Below are 16,395 nucleotides of genomic sequence, written 5' to 3'. Positions count from 1 at the left end.
ATTTCTTCTTCACCTTCCCTCACTGAATTCTTCGGGTTCGCCTCAAAGTAAATCAAAATGTCGAGTTCATCATTGTTAACGTTTATCATTTGGTGCTGTGGCTGCGGTACGCGACGATGAAATCGTCCTAATTTGTTCAAATTATCCATCAACCTTTTCAAAATAAATCGAGATGGTATTTCTCTACCGGGATTCCGTTCGCGGTACCACTGCAAAGCTAGTGATATGTTTTTGTGGTTCATATAGTATGCTTCCATTAAATCCAAATTATGTTGATACGCCATGGTAAGTAAATTCACACAACAATTGCAATGCAAGAAATCGAAAAAGAAATTCACTAAAAAAAAAAACAAAAGAATACATAGACGTTTGAAAATGGAACACATTTTCAAATTATTATTTTATAATCAGCCAGCCGCTTTGTGATTGTGAACTTCTTTGTGAATTTCCTTATTATTTTATCAAGCACTTATAATAGGGAAATGATATGTATTTCTCAAGTTTGTACTCATTAGTAATACTTTGAAATGATAATGTATGTTGTTATGAGCGCGGCATAGTCAGAGAAAAAGTTGTCCATTTTCCTGAACAAAATTTCAAATTAAAGTGAAATTTCATAGTCTTCCTTTTATTTAAGATGCTATGTTATTTAGAAGAAAACAATCCTTATGATTGAGTCTTTCGATCAGTATAATAAAATTACAGGTGGTTTTTTTTCACATTTTGCGAGTTCGATTCCCGGTTCAGAGAAGCGATTATTTAAAAATCTTTGAATGCAGTTCGAATCGTTTTTAAAATCAAAATGAACTCTTCTTTCAGTAAAATGTTCTATCAATGGTATTTAAGGTACTTTCCCTCCATGTGGCATAGCCGTGGGACACCGGTATATATGTGAATACATATGTAACATGTTTATAAAAATCAATTAACATGATGACTATAACAAAAAAAATTATCTTCATTTGTTACTAGTGTTAGTACTGTTACAGGTGTTACCCACACTTGTAATGTCATCAAAATTTTCTGTCTTCGTTTTCTTCATTCAAATCCTACCGAATAATTTTATATAAGCGGCTTGCTAATAATTCTATGTAAATGTTGCCATATAAGGGATATGTGCGATGTGAAAATAATATTGATGTAGCTCTTAGATAAATAAATAAGTAGCGTTTTTATCAGTAATCATCAAAGTAGCGATGCAACAGCAATCAACAGATTAAAAAAAAAGGAAAAATGTTGGAATCCCCGCATTTTTCCCACATAGCGCCAATCCCACAAAATGCCCAATACAGTTGAAATTCCCCGCAATTTCGGGAATTCGCCACAAATTGACAACACTATGAGTGCCCATTTATTTTGAGCAATTTATCTATGAAGATTAATATTAACAACAAAAGAGGAAATGTAGTAAAAAAACTACAATTTTATAGAATAGAATAGAATAGAATAGAATACATTTATTACATAACACCACAACACAATAATAAACAGTAAAAAATAAAAATAAAACAGAACTAAATTAAAACTAAAACAAACTAAATTAAAACAAACAGAAAATGAATAACAAAAAAGAAAATTAAATAAAATTAATTAAAAATAAAATCTAAGCAATATAAATAATTCTGCGACCACAAAGCTGGTCAACACTATTGTTGTACTAAGTAGATGTCATGTTTCAAATTAAACGTTATATATGAAAATTACGGCTGTCGCGTATGTAATAGAATCCACTCAGCTAATGTCACCGCCGGGACAAGGCTGTGACATCCACTGAAAATCAGCGGACCCTAAAACCGAGTGAGTACCGGACGTGTGTGTCGTGTTTAAACTAAAATAAATTTTCATATATTTATTTTCATACTTTTAGAAAAAAAACGTACTCCAGAAAAAAGAACGGTTTTTTTTCGTGTTTTTTTCATTGTTTTTATCACCTTAGAAAAAAACGGGTTTTTAACAACACTAGGACGAACGCACGACTTATTCGTCTGATGGTAAGCTACACGCCTGTCCATGACAGTTGCAGTGCCACTCAAGCTTTCAATTGCAAAGATCTGAGGCGCACTGCCACTGCGCCCGTCACCCTGAGACATAAGTTGACAAGTTCCATGTGCCTGTAATTTCACCAGCGCCCATAGCCTTCAAAACCGGAACCCAGTAATGCTGACATTACTACTTGGCGGCAGAAATAGGTAAGGTGGCAGTACTTCCCTGGACGAATTCGTTCACAAGGAGCTAGCTCTACTGGTACCAAAATTGTTGTTTTTTTGTGTGTGTATGCTACGCGATTATTCCGATGTTTGTAAACTGATTACGATGATTCTTTTTTTTTTGTGGAAAGTAGATGGCAAATTTAATAATAATAATATTATTTTTTTTCTTCCAACAATTACAAAATATTAGTATATAACTGAACATAGAGCTTTGATATGGGAGACAGGAGCCCAAACTAGGTAAGCCCTGTGCTACGGCACTCCTGACTTCCAAATAACAAGGACAGTTTAAAGTTTAAATCAACTCACGAAATGTTTCGTCAGTCTGCAATAACATCTAAGATTTGAAGCTCTGTGCGGCACTGCAAAGGACAGGCGTATCGCTTATAACCACGTACGTACACGACTTGTTCGGCCTGTCATTTTGTATCATAAAATTAAAAAAAGGAGGGTCGGTCGGGAGGGTTACAGGTCGGTTTTATTAGTGAAAAATTACAATTATTTACATATTTCATATTGAATATATTTTATGACGTGACTGCCATGATATGAATGTACTTTTTGTGAAATAACTCCATTAGTTCGAGCAGGTTTGAGGCTTGTCAGATCGATGAAATTTTTCGTGGTGTTCGATCTTTGTATTAACCATGATATGTTTTTTTTGCGATAATATTTGTATAACGCAACACACTCTTAGCTCCGCACTAGGGAAACCCTGTGTCGCGAGTGCCATGGAACACACACATAGACAACCACAAATTACACCCAAACTCACGAGAAATAAATGTAGGCCATACACATATTTCCCCCGGCCTGGGAATCAAACCCAGGACCTCTGCGTGGCAGTCCGGCACGGTAACCGTTCGACCACGGTGGCAGTTAAAAGATAAGAGAAATTGAAACATGCCACACACTGAGGTTTCAGTTTATTCCCAGTAGTTACATGTATTCAGTTCCACATCACCTATATTATAGATCCGTTTCTTGTTATTTTCCTTTTAGGGATGAGTATAAGTATGACTTAAAAGCTATCCGAGATAAGTATAAGAAAGACTAAATAATTACAACTTTTTTGTAAGTCTGTGGAATTACAATTATTTGCGAAATTTTATTGATATCAGTTAACGGAAGGTGAAATCCAATAAACCGGATCCATCCCCTGATGTGACACCCTTAGAGGTGGAATGGTTTCTTCAAATTTGAAAGGGACCATGAGATATTCCCTTTTTAACATAAAAATAATCATCGAAATCAGTTCACAAAATATCGTGTAATCGTGTAACGTACACAAAAAAAAATCGAATTGGGAATTTCCGACTATGATGTCTGTGGGAATGTTACATTGTATTCAGTCTATAATCATGTGAAGTATCTCGTGCTGAAGTGTTCTACAATTAATTAACACTTGATATGTTGGTACTTGGTATGTACACTTAAATAATAGGTATTAAGTACATACTTAGATAGCATAAGTGTAATGTTGTTGCTACTCTACCGGATGTTCCCTCTTCAGAAACCAGGGGACTCACCTGTGTCTTTTCCTCCAACATTAAAGTGATTCAGAGCAGTGCCTAGCTATGAGAACGCTTGCCTTTTAAACAGGAGGTCCTGCGTCCTGATTTTGATTCAAATAGAATCGATCCGATCGGGTAGTCTCGAAATCAGACGGGTTTCTGAGCAAGAAGATGAACCTGATTCCTACTATATCTTGCCAATTTGTGAGTTAAATCAACTATTGTTCCGATTAGAAATGTCAAAATTTTCCGATCGGCCAGTTGTGAATCGCAATTGTGCGCCTCCACTCGGACAAGACGCAGTTTTTGATCGGAAGAGGCAATCAAAATCAAGCTGCTGGATTTGATTTCTACCTTAGGGCCTTTATTACTGAGTTTTTTTAAAGATACCTAATGATGAGACGAACCAGTCGTTGCGCCTGGTGGTAACCGACATGCCTATTCATAGCAGTTGCAAGGCCACTCAGAGCTTTAAGTAGCAAAGATTTTGAGGAACACTGCTACTGCGCCCATCACGCTGAGCCATAAGTTGACAAGTGCCTGTAATTTCACTAGCATCCTTACACTTCAAAACCGGAACGCAGTAAATAAATTACTATAGGCAATGTGGCAGTACATCCGTGGACGAACTATTTCACAGGGAGCTCTACTGCTATAATGTAAGATTTTTGCTCTATTATATTATATGTTTCATTAAATGGACTGAACTCCTTCGCCGCGGATAAAGCCGGAAGGGCTTTTGTGAGCGAAGAATTAGTAAATAAGTTTGTTCCTGTAGTCCGATCAATAAAAAAATCTTAACATTTCGTATAAGATTTTGCAGGCGTCCGTAGCTGTTATGATTTTTATTTAGGAGACTATACTACCTCAAATGGCTTTCAAATCAGTCACTTTGGATAAAATACATAGTAAAAATGAGGATATGTACTGATTACGATACGATGTAAAAACACGATTCCTAAATATTTTCACGATAGAAAAAAACACAAACTTACCATGAAATTTTACAAGAAAACCGCTGTACTCAGTAAGTACTTTACAAATATCAATATTTTTTTTTATATCAACTGAAATAAATAGAACACGTACAATATACATTTTTCAAATGGTTTTAATTTCGTTTGTTAAAAAATTAATTCTGAAATAAAGCCAGGGTCTCTGTTGCTCGACCTAAGCAAAATGGACCGTATTAGTGCGGCATAAAGTTATTTCCCTCTCCTCTCGCTCCTCTCTAAAGTTGATAAAAATGGAAGTAAATTAATTTGCTACTCCGCGAACCCAGTGAAGGTTAAATCGTGCTCGGCCGAGCGTCGAGCAGTCAACAGCCCCTGAGGATGCCTCGTGGAGAGGCGAAACACGGGTCGGGTATATTTTTGGTGATGGTTTGTGAATATAGTTGCGCTTGTGTTATTTATTTTATTAATTTTACGCGGAGGAAGGGTGGGATAATTAACTGCATGAAAAAATATTCAACACAAGCGCAGCTATTTTGCACGATTTAACCTTCACTGGGTTCGCGGAGTAGCAAATTAATTTACTTCCATTTTTATTAACATGGACTTCCGAAAAGTAACGCCTGAATCTATTAATTCTGTAAAGTTGTCATTTTGCAGATGTGGCCTTGTTACGCTAAGTGTGGGAATTGATACATTCAGAAAAACTAAATTTAGAAATAAAAAATATCAAAATGCATTCAATGATAACGTACCTTAAACTTCTTATTTTCACTCAACCTCCCTGCGACAATGGCCCCTGCGGCGCCTGCGCCGACGACAATAAAGTCGTACTCCTGTTCCATTTTGTCAACTGACTCCACTATCTGGCATGGCGTGGCGATGTCGCACCGACCCTTGAGGTAGCCCTCTATGAGTATCATGAACAGAGCCAGACCACTGCAGACTGGAGAATTGGATATGGATGTTCCGCCATCTGATAGTGGGCAGCCACATTCCTAGTATTGACAAAGTTCACTATAAGTATAAAGTATCTAGTGAGAAAATGCACTTACAGCGCGTAAGGTTCTGAATTATGGACTATAACAAGTTTTTTTTATGTAAAGAAGGAGGCAAACGAGCAGACGAGCCACTTGATGAGAGGTGGTTATCGTCGCCCATGGACATTTGCAACATCAGATGAGCTGCATATCCGTTGCCAGCCCTTGAGTGAGAGCTCTATCCGAGCTTTTTTGAAGCCAGTTTGGCTTTGCTCTCTAAATTACTCCGGAACTGGAGTTCGTTCGTGATATCGACTCCAAGTATCCCAATACTCTTAGACATGGCAAGGGCAGTGTTCTGGAGTAACTTTGGCGCTATTACAAATGGGATTTTTTTAGCGGTAAACGCGCACACTTGTGTCCTTGCGGTTTGAGTTTAGCTGTAAATACGCGCAATAATTTTTCTCGTAGATAGTAGACAGTATCAAACCTATACCTATAGATAGTTTTTACGCAAAATTGTAAAAAAGTGTATTTATACTTATACACGAAAATGCTATATGACACATCACACGAAAATGCAGTAACACAACACGATATTGCTATGACACATCAGGGCACAAAAATCGCCGTATTATAATATAACATAATATACACCTCATGGAAAATGGCACAAGTGGAGTTATGTCAAAAATATTTATTGCTCTATTAGATACAGAAAAATATAACCCACATCCCTTCCAATTCTTGTACAGAATTGGAGAGGATGTGGGTTATATTTTGTATGTAAGTGGAGGGCTTTCCTGTAGGTTTTAGGCCATTCTTCGATGAGGGTGCGTCAAGTTAAGTTGCGCACGTGTACGCTGTTCTTTAATGTAACAAACAATTACAACGGAAAAAAACATTCAAACATAATAAACCTTAAAAGAAAATAAAACCATATTTAGATTTTCAATTATTTGTTGATATTTTCCCAAGCCTCGCGGTGGGCCCGTTTATTTATATCATTTTGTTTGTTTTTTTCTAAAAATAACAAAATTTGCATTTATACCTATTATTGTACCGTGTCACAAAAACCAATTCTGGTTCTTCCGTACACTGCTACTCGTCACCAGTATAGCTAATTACAGCGGCTTCTCTTTATTTAATTTGACAGCCTTGGTGGTGTAACTGTGGCCTCTGAATGCGGGAAATGAACTTTTCTAAATTGCTTCTGGCCTGGGAAGTGCTCTGTAGTGAATGTTATTGCTCTGGTACTCATAGTACAGGGAAATTCCTAGATTGAGACCAGACAATTGGTGTGGTTGTCAGGCACATTAAAAAAAAACAATTATAACTTAGTTGTAGGGTAAGATACAACTGTAACAAGACTATTTGGCAGCGACGTTAGAATGAATGTTATTATGTACATATAAAAACGTCGACGTTGACAACGTAGCGAGGGCAGGTTTAAATAAATGAGTATTAAGTTAATTGAGATTGGAAAACACTTACCTCCGGTGATAAAATCATTTTGAAGCGTTTCTGCCGCTACTATTCTTAAGCCCTAGAAAAATACGCAAGCTTTTTGATATAAATGAAGTTTAAAACTGTGTTTGGTAAATAATTCCTACTTTCTTTATCTAAGAGTACCTCGATGGCTTAGCGGTTAGTTACTTTGGCCTCGGTTTTGATTTCCTGATATGTTTAGGAAATTAACTAATCAATAGTCGTTCTAATGTCTGGGTAGAGATCCCGGATTACTCTTATACTCATATTACCGAATATCTGATAATGAATGAATGCATCGGTGCATTATTGTTAATATTGAATTTGAAATGTTACTATTGTGTTTGAAAAAGAAAACAAATATAAGTTTTCGATTTAGATTCGGAAAAATCTTTCACTTCAAAATGTAATTTAATTTTGAAGTAAATATTTTGATTAGCAAAAAGTTAATATTTTGTTTAGTTTGAAGTACCTAGATATTTAAATTATAAGAAATAATATATATCGAGTCCTTAGGTTTTCGCGATTGTTAGATTTAGGTAATGAAACTATTTTTTCGAGTCTAAATCGCGTTTAATTTTTTTCAAACATACCAACATTTAGGGCGTTTTGAAGGTTCCATGGTCACGGATGACTCGGGCAGTCAGCCGTGACCATTGTTATCTTTTTTGCTTTTTCTTTTTTTTAAACGAAATCCTGTGTCGCGGGTGCCATGGACAACTACAAATTACACCCAAAACTCACGACAGAAATAAATGTAAGTCATTCAAATATTTATCTCAACCTTTGCGTGTAAGAGCCAGTATGTTAACCGTTCGGCCACAGAGGCAGTTTGAACCATGGGACCTGTAAAGGGCCCGAAACGTTGGTTTGTTTGAAAAAACAAATATACGGGGCTTAGATATGAAAAAATTGTTTTATTTCCTAAATAATATTTACTTCTTGCCTCAGCAGAGTTTGGAGACGTAATATTTAACAAGACAATTGTTTTAAAAAGATTAAACAGATGTTGGACATAGACTATCTATCAGTAGTAAATACATAAATAATTAATAATATAATTATTAATATTGTATATCTAAAGAATATTTAAATGCAGACAAATTACCGTTATTCACGTAAAAGAAGCTCCACATCACATTATCTTTCTCTTTATATACTAGTTAGTGTATATAAGTACATTATGTACACATAGTTATTAAAAGATAAGTATTACAAGAGTCTAGCCACTTAGGCATAATTTTTCCGCCTTTTCTTGTTGCGGGTAAACTAAATATAATGAGAAATTTTATAAAACGTCTAAATTAAATTTTGTATTCAAAATAGAACAAACAGATGAAGATGTTTCATTCAAAATGGTACAAAATTCTAACGTCTATAGTAATTATCTTTGTAGAAATTATGGCTAGAAAAAAGAAATGGTCTCACAGCACATTAGTAAACGAATACTTAGTAAAAGCCATCCAGTATATAACCAGAAACAGAGATGAAATGTCATTTAATTTGTTTGAAAATTATTCTGCCAAATCATTACGGTGACAACTGCGCTCCGATTGACCAGCCCGAAGTCGAAACACTTGACGGGAAATCGTCCAGTTTAACTTGAGCTTTGCTATAATGGACGAAAATTGAAAAAAATACATATTTAATATTTAATTACTGAAATGTGATTCCGTTTGTTTTGTAATTAAATGTTTTGCTGTTTTCCCACACCACCGAATGGAACAGCCTCTCATAGTTAGAGATATTATCTCTATTACAATAAATACAGGATATTTTTGGAATATACGGAGATATACACACAGGTAGAGTTGTTGGCGCTGTACTATTTCAGCTTTCTAATTTGTGATTTCAGTGCAAACGAGACTTGATATTTAAAAGTGATATACAAAATGATATGCTTGATGAGTTGCCAGGGACGGATGGCCCTTATTTCGTCTCTATTTCTGGTTATATACTCGATGGTAAAATACGACATAAACACAAAAATAAAACAAATTGTATTGACGCGTGATCTATCCAAATGCTTTTAAATTTATTATTATTTTCTCTACATTTTGGCCCAGATAATGGACTGGCTCAGAAAAGAAAAAGAAGGAAGAAAGTATTTATATTTGAGGCTATCAGCGCAAAAGTGGTGTAACCCAAATTTACTTTTGTTTTCAACAATACTTATTTACTATATATATACTTATTTTCAATAATACTAAAGTATATAATTATTTTACATTTGGATGCAATTTTCATTATAAAAAATATTTAATTATTAATTTTTGATATAAATGCAAAAAACATCCGTAACGGATTAGTACCTACTTAAAAAAATGTGAAATTTATATGTAATACCACATTGTAGTGTCGGGGCCATGGGGCAATGTAAATTTTTATAATAAATTTTCAGTAACAGTAAAGCACCTTATAACAGTGTTCGTCCTGGGAAGTACTGCCTATTTCTGCCAAAAACTAATATTGTGAGCATTACTGCGTTTCGGTTTTAAAGGGTGTGAAATTACAAGTACGTGTTGGTTTTAAATTTCTGAGTGGTATGGCAACCATAAAATATGGTATCATAAAAAGGCAAAAATGTCATATGGCAGCGTCGGGGCCATGAGATAATGTTGTTATGTCGTACACATAATCCTTCTAGGTACTTTTGGTTATGTACTCGATGGTTCTTTCACATGTTCTGTATCATATGTCATATTGCAGCTGCAGATTATTACAGTTGTATGAGTAGAAGCAACAATCCGATTACAATTATGGGAACTTGTAAATATATCGTATCCTTTGTTATTATAGAGCCACATGTGACTGTACGTCAAAATGCTTTTTAACCGAATTCAAAAAAGGAGGAGGTTCTCAATTCGACACTATGTCTTTTTTCGTATGTATGTTACGCGATAACTCCGGCTGTTTTTGTTTATTCTTTTTTTGTTGGAAAGAGGGTACCTCAGTAGTGGGTTAAGTTATAAGAAAATATTCCACCTCTATGGGTGGCAAACTAGTGGATGAATGACTTTTGAGGTTGGTTTTTTTGAGTACTATGTACTCAGATCATATTACATGAAATCATAAAAATAATACGAACTATTACGAAACAAATTATGTTTATTGTGGTAAATTTTATAACTCTGCTATTCAAGCATAAAAATTTTATCGACTAATTTCGTTCGTAGAATCTTTAACGTTTCTCCTGAAAAGTTGTAATTTTACATAAACATAAAATAAACTGTGGAACAGCGTGAATGCATAATTTTCTCACAACGTAGAAAATTATAGCTTTTACGATAAAAACTACAATCGCAATGAATGTTAACTGCCTCATTACAATATATTCTAAGTTTAAAAACAAACGTAATGTTTAACACGTTCATCGCCGTGGTGGGTCAAAATGACTGGCATCTCATCTACCTATCGGGGCCTTGGGGGGGTTAAAATGTCCGGCACGACACACCTTAATTTGCGATGCTCGTTCACGCCGCAGGTGGCAAATGCTACGTATTTAGCCATATAAAATGACCGCCGTGGCTCTGATCTTTTTAGACTTAGAGGAAAAAAATACGTTTCGAATCAAAAAATTATTTTTAAATTGAAATTGGTTTTAAAAGGGTTAAATTATCTACCAAAAGTGACAAATATAATTATTATTAACGCATACACTCATAGCCCCGCACTAGGGAAACAAGAAAACCATAAATTACACCTAAACTCACGAGAGAAATAAATGCAAGCCATACAAATATCCCGGCCCGGGAATCAAACCCGGGTCCTCCGTGTGATCCTCCGCGTGGTATGTCCTAGTTCAGTATAGTAACTGTTCGGCCACAGAGGCAGAGAAAGTAAGAAACATTTATTCAGCTTATTATACAGAACAAATAATACACTTATTATACACTTATTAACATACTTATACAGAAGAAATTAGTAATTAAAAGTATATGCTGAAACGGATCCAACTCAGCATAAGTCACACACAGCTCGACTGCTGTAAGGCTATTTATAATATTAAATAGTCAAAATGCGTCTTATTTGCAGACGACTTATCTATTGTAAAGACATCTAATAAAAAGTATATAAACGAGTATGAAAATGACGTTAATATTACGTTAGAATCTGAAGGGCTAGCACAACAAGGCGCGACTTGCGTGAGAGCGACATAAAGCGCGAATTCTCGCTTAGAGATCTTGCTGTATGAAAAATACATTAAGTTTGCTTTAAAGGAAACGTCACATGGTTACAACTGAATCTATATAGTGTGTGGGATTCCTGAGGATGTACATAATTTGCTCTGAGTGTGTTCGGACGGAACCTATCAGGGCGGGATTATTTGCACAGGCTGATTTCCGTACATTTAATGTTGGGATGTTTCAATCTATTTTGTCGGAGCCAACCTGTAGTGCCGCGGAGGTTTTGTATACATGTTTAGTTAGGTAGTATTTTGATTTATCTGTCTGGATTTTATTGTTTTCTTGAAGTACCGTTTTTCTAATGGGGCTGACATGTTCAATAACAATCAAAGCCCCTAAATAAATAAAGATTTAAAAAAAATTACATTATAACAATGAGGTACTTTGTTGTACAGTGCCGTTTCAAACCACTGTAATACAAAAAATAGCATTTTAAAGAAAATGATGTAAAAAAAAGTTCTGTATTTATGATTTTCAAGTTAACAACATAAAAGATACATATACAATTTACTTTGTACATTAGATATTCAAGAATTCTATTAAGTCAATGTTGGATGTTTGCTGTCACACGTAAACAAAATGTGGCAGGTTTCTATGAAATCATTTAGAGATTATAATTGACTTTTCAAAAGGTATCATAAAAAAGGCAAAAAAGCCACATGGCAGCGTCGGGGCCATGAGATAATGTTGTTATGTCGTACACAGAATCTTTTAGGTTCTTTTGGTTATGTACTTGATGGTTCTTTCAGTTCTGTGTCATACGTCATATTGCAGCTGCAGGTTCTTTTTTTTTAAATCCATCTAGCTGTTATACTTATAACAGCTAGATTTTAGTTTTAAGAGAGTTTAGATATGTGTAATTGATAAGTTTTGAAAATAAACATGCACTTCTTATTTAAAAATAAAAATTAATTTAAAAAAAAGAATGATGATAACAAAATATTCTTCGAAAGTTTTTTTTTGTTATGGAATTACAAAAAAATATACTCAGACTTACATTTTTTTTGGTTTGACACGATAGTACAGTTGTGTCTATTAACCGTTATGTCTACGAGTAATATTAATGCAAGTAATCATATTTTTCAATATAATTACAAAAGTTATTAACTAAATAAGTAAACATTGGATTATAGGCTATACAAAGCTTTCGTCAAGTCTACGAAGACCAAAGTACTACTCAAGTATTACTAGAGAGCTAATTGTATAGTATTTTCTGTTTATACATCATTAACATACTCATCTAGTACTAGTTGGTAAGGAAACCAATTAAAAAAAGACTAAGGAGGTATAAATTACATACAAACTTTAAATTTAAATTACATAAAATACAAACATACATATGCTGGTGAAATTACAGACACATGAGACTTGTCAACTTATGTGTCGGGGTGACGGGCGCAGTGGCAGTGCCCGTCAGATCTTTGCAATTTAAAGCTCTGAGTGGCACTGCAGCTGTTATGGACAGGCGTGTAGCTTACCACCAGGCGCACGACTTGTTCGTTCCGTCACTTAATATTATAAAAAAAACGTAATAGGTTGAAATAACTATGAAAAATTGGATACTAAATCAGTTAGTTACTGTTAAGTTATTTTCAACAACCTTTTCGAGTTCATCAATTATCCATTTATTTATTTTTAATACTTTTTATTTGTGATAACAACAGTCGTAATATAATTTAAATATTAACATACGTTTAACACTTTTTGGATAGGCCAATTACAGTCATGCTCTAAAATAATTTTAAAACCGGCACGGTACGGGTGTGACGTAGTTTCGGTTCGGTTTCGAATAAGACAGTTTGAAGTTCGATTCGGGTGTTGTGAATAAAAGTGAAAAGAAATCGTACGACAACTGAGTTATCGTAAGGTTCTCAATCGACCCCCAGACTCTAGACATTTATAAAACGATTGTGCACGTACACAATCGGGGGTGCACGAAAGGAGCTCCTCGCACGACGTAGGTACCATTCCGTACTCGCATTACATTTAAGTTTAGCGCACCCTCGGTAACTATGGGCGAGTACCTTACCCCGATATGCAAATCCTTTCACCACGATGTAATTCCCCAAACTTTTAAGGGTGGATTTTTTAAATAAAAAGTAATAATTATTTCATTTGAAGGCTAAAATGGTTCTTTGCTATGTTTGATGATGTCTGTTCAGCTGTTTAAAGATCTCATTCAGTGTAACTCACAGTGTAAGAACCTCAGTAATAAAATGAATGTTTATTTTGTTTTTATATATCCGAATGTCTTGGAATTTGGTAATACCATGGAGGATAGTAGTTTGGGGTAATTAAGACACTGTGAGTGCTGGATAAACACTGTCTAATTTTAAAGTATTACAGTAAATATACAGGGTTAAGTGCGCTTAGGCAATTATAATTACTACAACAACACAACAGTAACAGCTTCTTTAAATTTGTGTTTTTATTCAATTAAAGTTTTTTTATCACACCAAGTGACGGGATGGGCAAGTAGTGTGCCTGTGGTAAGCGATACGTTTTGTTATCTGTAAACTTATTCTTACCTCTTAAAGTAGGTCATCTAAGTCCTCTTTACGAAGGTCATATTAAATGTATAGTAGCGTTTTTGATGTTTACATTCTGGATATTCTAGTTTTATTCTTAAAAGGCTATTGATGTTATTTTACTCATTAATTAACGTACTTTCAATATCAGTTTATAGATTTTTGATATTTCTTATATTTACGTAATAATCGCCTGTATACTATATACTTAACGATTACACCTTGTATAAATATAGTGCAAGTATACTGCACATCACAAATAATATGGGAACCTTGATTTGATATTCGAAACTAGAACTGTCTGCCGACTATCTAAATCCTCGACAACTTACAGTAGGTATAACTAACGTGTTTCTGCTAACTAAATTGGTATCACCGAGTTGTTAGCTTACAGATAATGTAAAGCTATTGACTTTTTGACTGTGTAATTTACAATCTCTTCCTACAATCTTAAAACAGATTCAAAGTAAGGAAACTGGAAATTCCTAATTAAGTCCTTCATTACATTATGTGGGTAATTTTGAGGTTAGTTTTTTCTACCTAATTTCGGTGGCAATTTTTATTAATTAAGTATATTATCCTAAAGTATAAATTAATATTTCAGGATACTACACTCGAATATAAAATATATCTTGGTGATAATATTCTAGAACATTACAATAATAAAGATAGCCACCGGAATTAGATGATAATAATAATAATAATAATAACGCACACACTCATAACCCCGCACTAGGGAAACCCTGTATCGCGGGTGCCATTGACACGCACATAGACAACCACAAGTTACACTCAAACTCACGAGAGAAATAAATGTAGGCCATACAAATATTTCTCCCGACTCGGGAATCGATCCCGGGACCTCTGCTTGGCAGACCAGAATGGTAATCATTCGACCACGAAGGCTGTTAGATGTAAGATGCAAGATAAAGAAAAACTATGCTGAAAATTACCCATATTCTTATGTTGCACTCACCAAACGCGGCAATCCATCAATAAACACAAACATTTAAAAAAATATCCGCTCTAACACACTAAAGCACAATGCTGCGTCTGCGCACATTAGGAGAACATGAGTCACTGCGGTAGTAACCGCTGCTTAAGAAGCCAGTTACTTGCATCCGTTTCATTGCAATGGAGAGAAGATCTAATGATAAATTTGTAAATGATAATGTTGCGATTAAATAATAAAAGGAAATAGGTCTGTCAAAAAGTATTTCCGAAGTGAATGAACAGGGATACGCTACTGCAATATCGTGTTTAACCTTCTAAGACCTAGCATAGTATATACGTCTTACTTACCCATAGTTATGACATAAATGTCTGATACGGCAGTACCTGAGTTGGTGGACAATATGAAAAATTTTTTTCTGATTTAAATCGCGTGTTTGTTATTTCAAACAAACCAATGTTTCGGGCCCATCACAGGTTCCTTGGTCACTGGCGACTGAAATGGTAAAGTCGTCAACTAGTTAAATTATAAATTGCCTTTTATCTTGCTGACTGTTCCATTTTGCAAAATCTGTGAATGTGAATACCAATCGAAATATTTCATACTACGCCACGGACACACACAGGTAGATAACCACAAATTACACCCAAACTCACGAGAGAAACAAAAGTAGGCCATAAAAATATTTCTCCCGGCGCAGGAATCGAACCTCTGTGTGGCGGTCCAGGGTGGTAACCGTTCGGCCATGGAGGCAGTTGAAGTTGTTCAATGTGTAACAACTTCAAACTAAAACCTAGGAACTCGATTGGGGGACAATGTTTATTTTTAAATTTTTCTCCGCCATTTTTTTAACATCAAAGGTTGTAAAAAACATTAATTATTTACGTAAACAGTGATTTTTGTCGGATGATAGTAATTAAGGAAGTTGAAACTGTTTTCCGTTGCCCTTGGTACAGGTCTTGTCTTTATAGACACTGTGTACATTTGCATTTGTTGATTGTTCTGGGTTTAAGGTTGCTCTTGTTGCTTTTGAAACTATCTCAGTTTAAAAAAATTTTAAGATAGAGTGATGTGTGTGATTTGTATGTACTGGCACACACTTTCACAATATAGGAAGCTGGGTTTGTGACTTTTTAGAATATACATAGGTAGTTATAATAACTAGTATAATGTTTAGAATTTTAGTTACAATAACTCATGGTACCGCGATTTGTATAAGGTAAACGATTTTTGATGGGGAACTGTGTACGTTTTTACAATAAAATTTTGGGGTATATATTAAGATTATAATTTCCTAAGTTTAAAACCTACATTAAAAAGATTTTTATTGAAAAGTCATTGAAGGCTATGTGTGAAATAAAGATGTATGGAAAGACGACATATCGCTATGGCGGATTCAAAGTATATTCATAACATTTAAGTTTATTTGTAAAGTTCAACTATAAATCATGTTTGAAGAATAAGAATAAGCATACTTTATTGCGTAAGCACCGAGACAGACGTTAATTTAAGTTATTTTTAAGTAAATTTTTATTAAATTGATATTCAATTATTTTTTGTGAAATTACTCCACTAGTTTGTTA

At 34.7% G+C, this 16,395-nt stretch overlaps 1 protein-coding gene across 1 annotated transcript in view; it reads right to left on the bottom strand.

Moving 5' to 3' along the window:
* LOC113225906 (glucose dehydrogenase [FAD, quinone]-like) overlaps positions 1-7,169 on the bottom strand; it is a 25,525-nt gene extending 18,356 nt beyond the window's left edge. The window contains exons 1-3 of the mRNA XM_026458372.1: positions 7,152-7,169; positions 5,433-5,675; positions 14-209 (exon numbers count right to left, since the gene is read on the bottom strand). Of these exons, the coding sequence (XP_026314157.1) occupies positions 14-209; positions 5,433-5,675; positions 7,152-7,169 (457 nt within the window). The remainder of the gene's footprint in view (positions 1-13; positions 210-5,432; positions 5,676-7,151) is intronic.
* Positions 7,170-16,395: the final 9,226 nt, after the last annotated feature.

This window comes from Hyposmocoma kahamanoa, unplaced genomic scaffold (assembly GCF_003589595.1).
Source record: "Hyposmocoma kahamanoa isolate Upper Pololo Valley unplaced genomic scaffold, ASM358959v1 180, whole genome shotgun sequence".
Lineage (NCBI taxonomy): Eukaryota > Metazoa > Arthropoda > Insecta > Lepidoptera > Cosmopterigidae > Hyposmocoma > Hyposmocoma kahamanoa.
The sequence above is the reverse complement of the archived record's forward strand: the minus strand, read 5'-3'. Positions and strand labels throughout refer to the sequence as shown.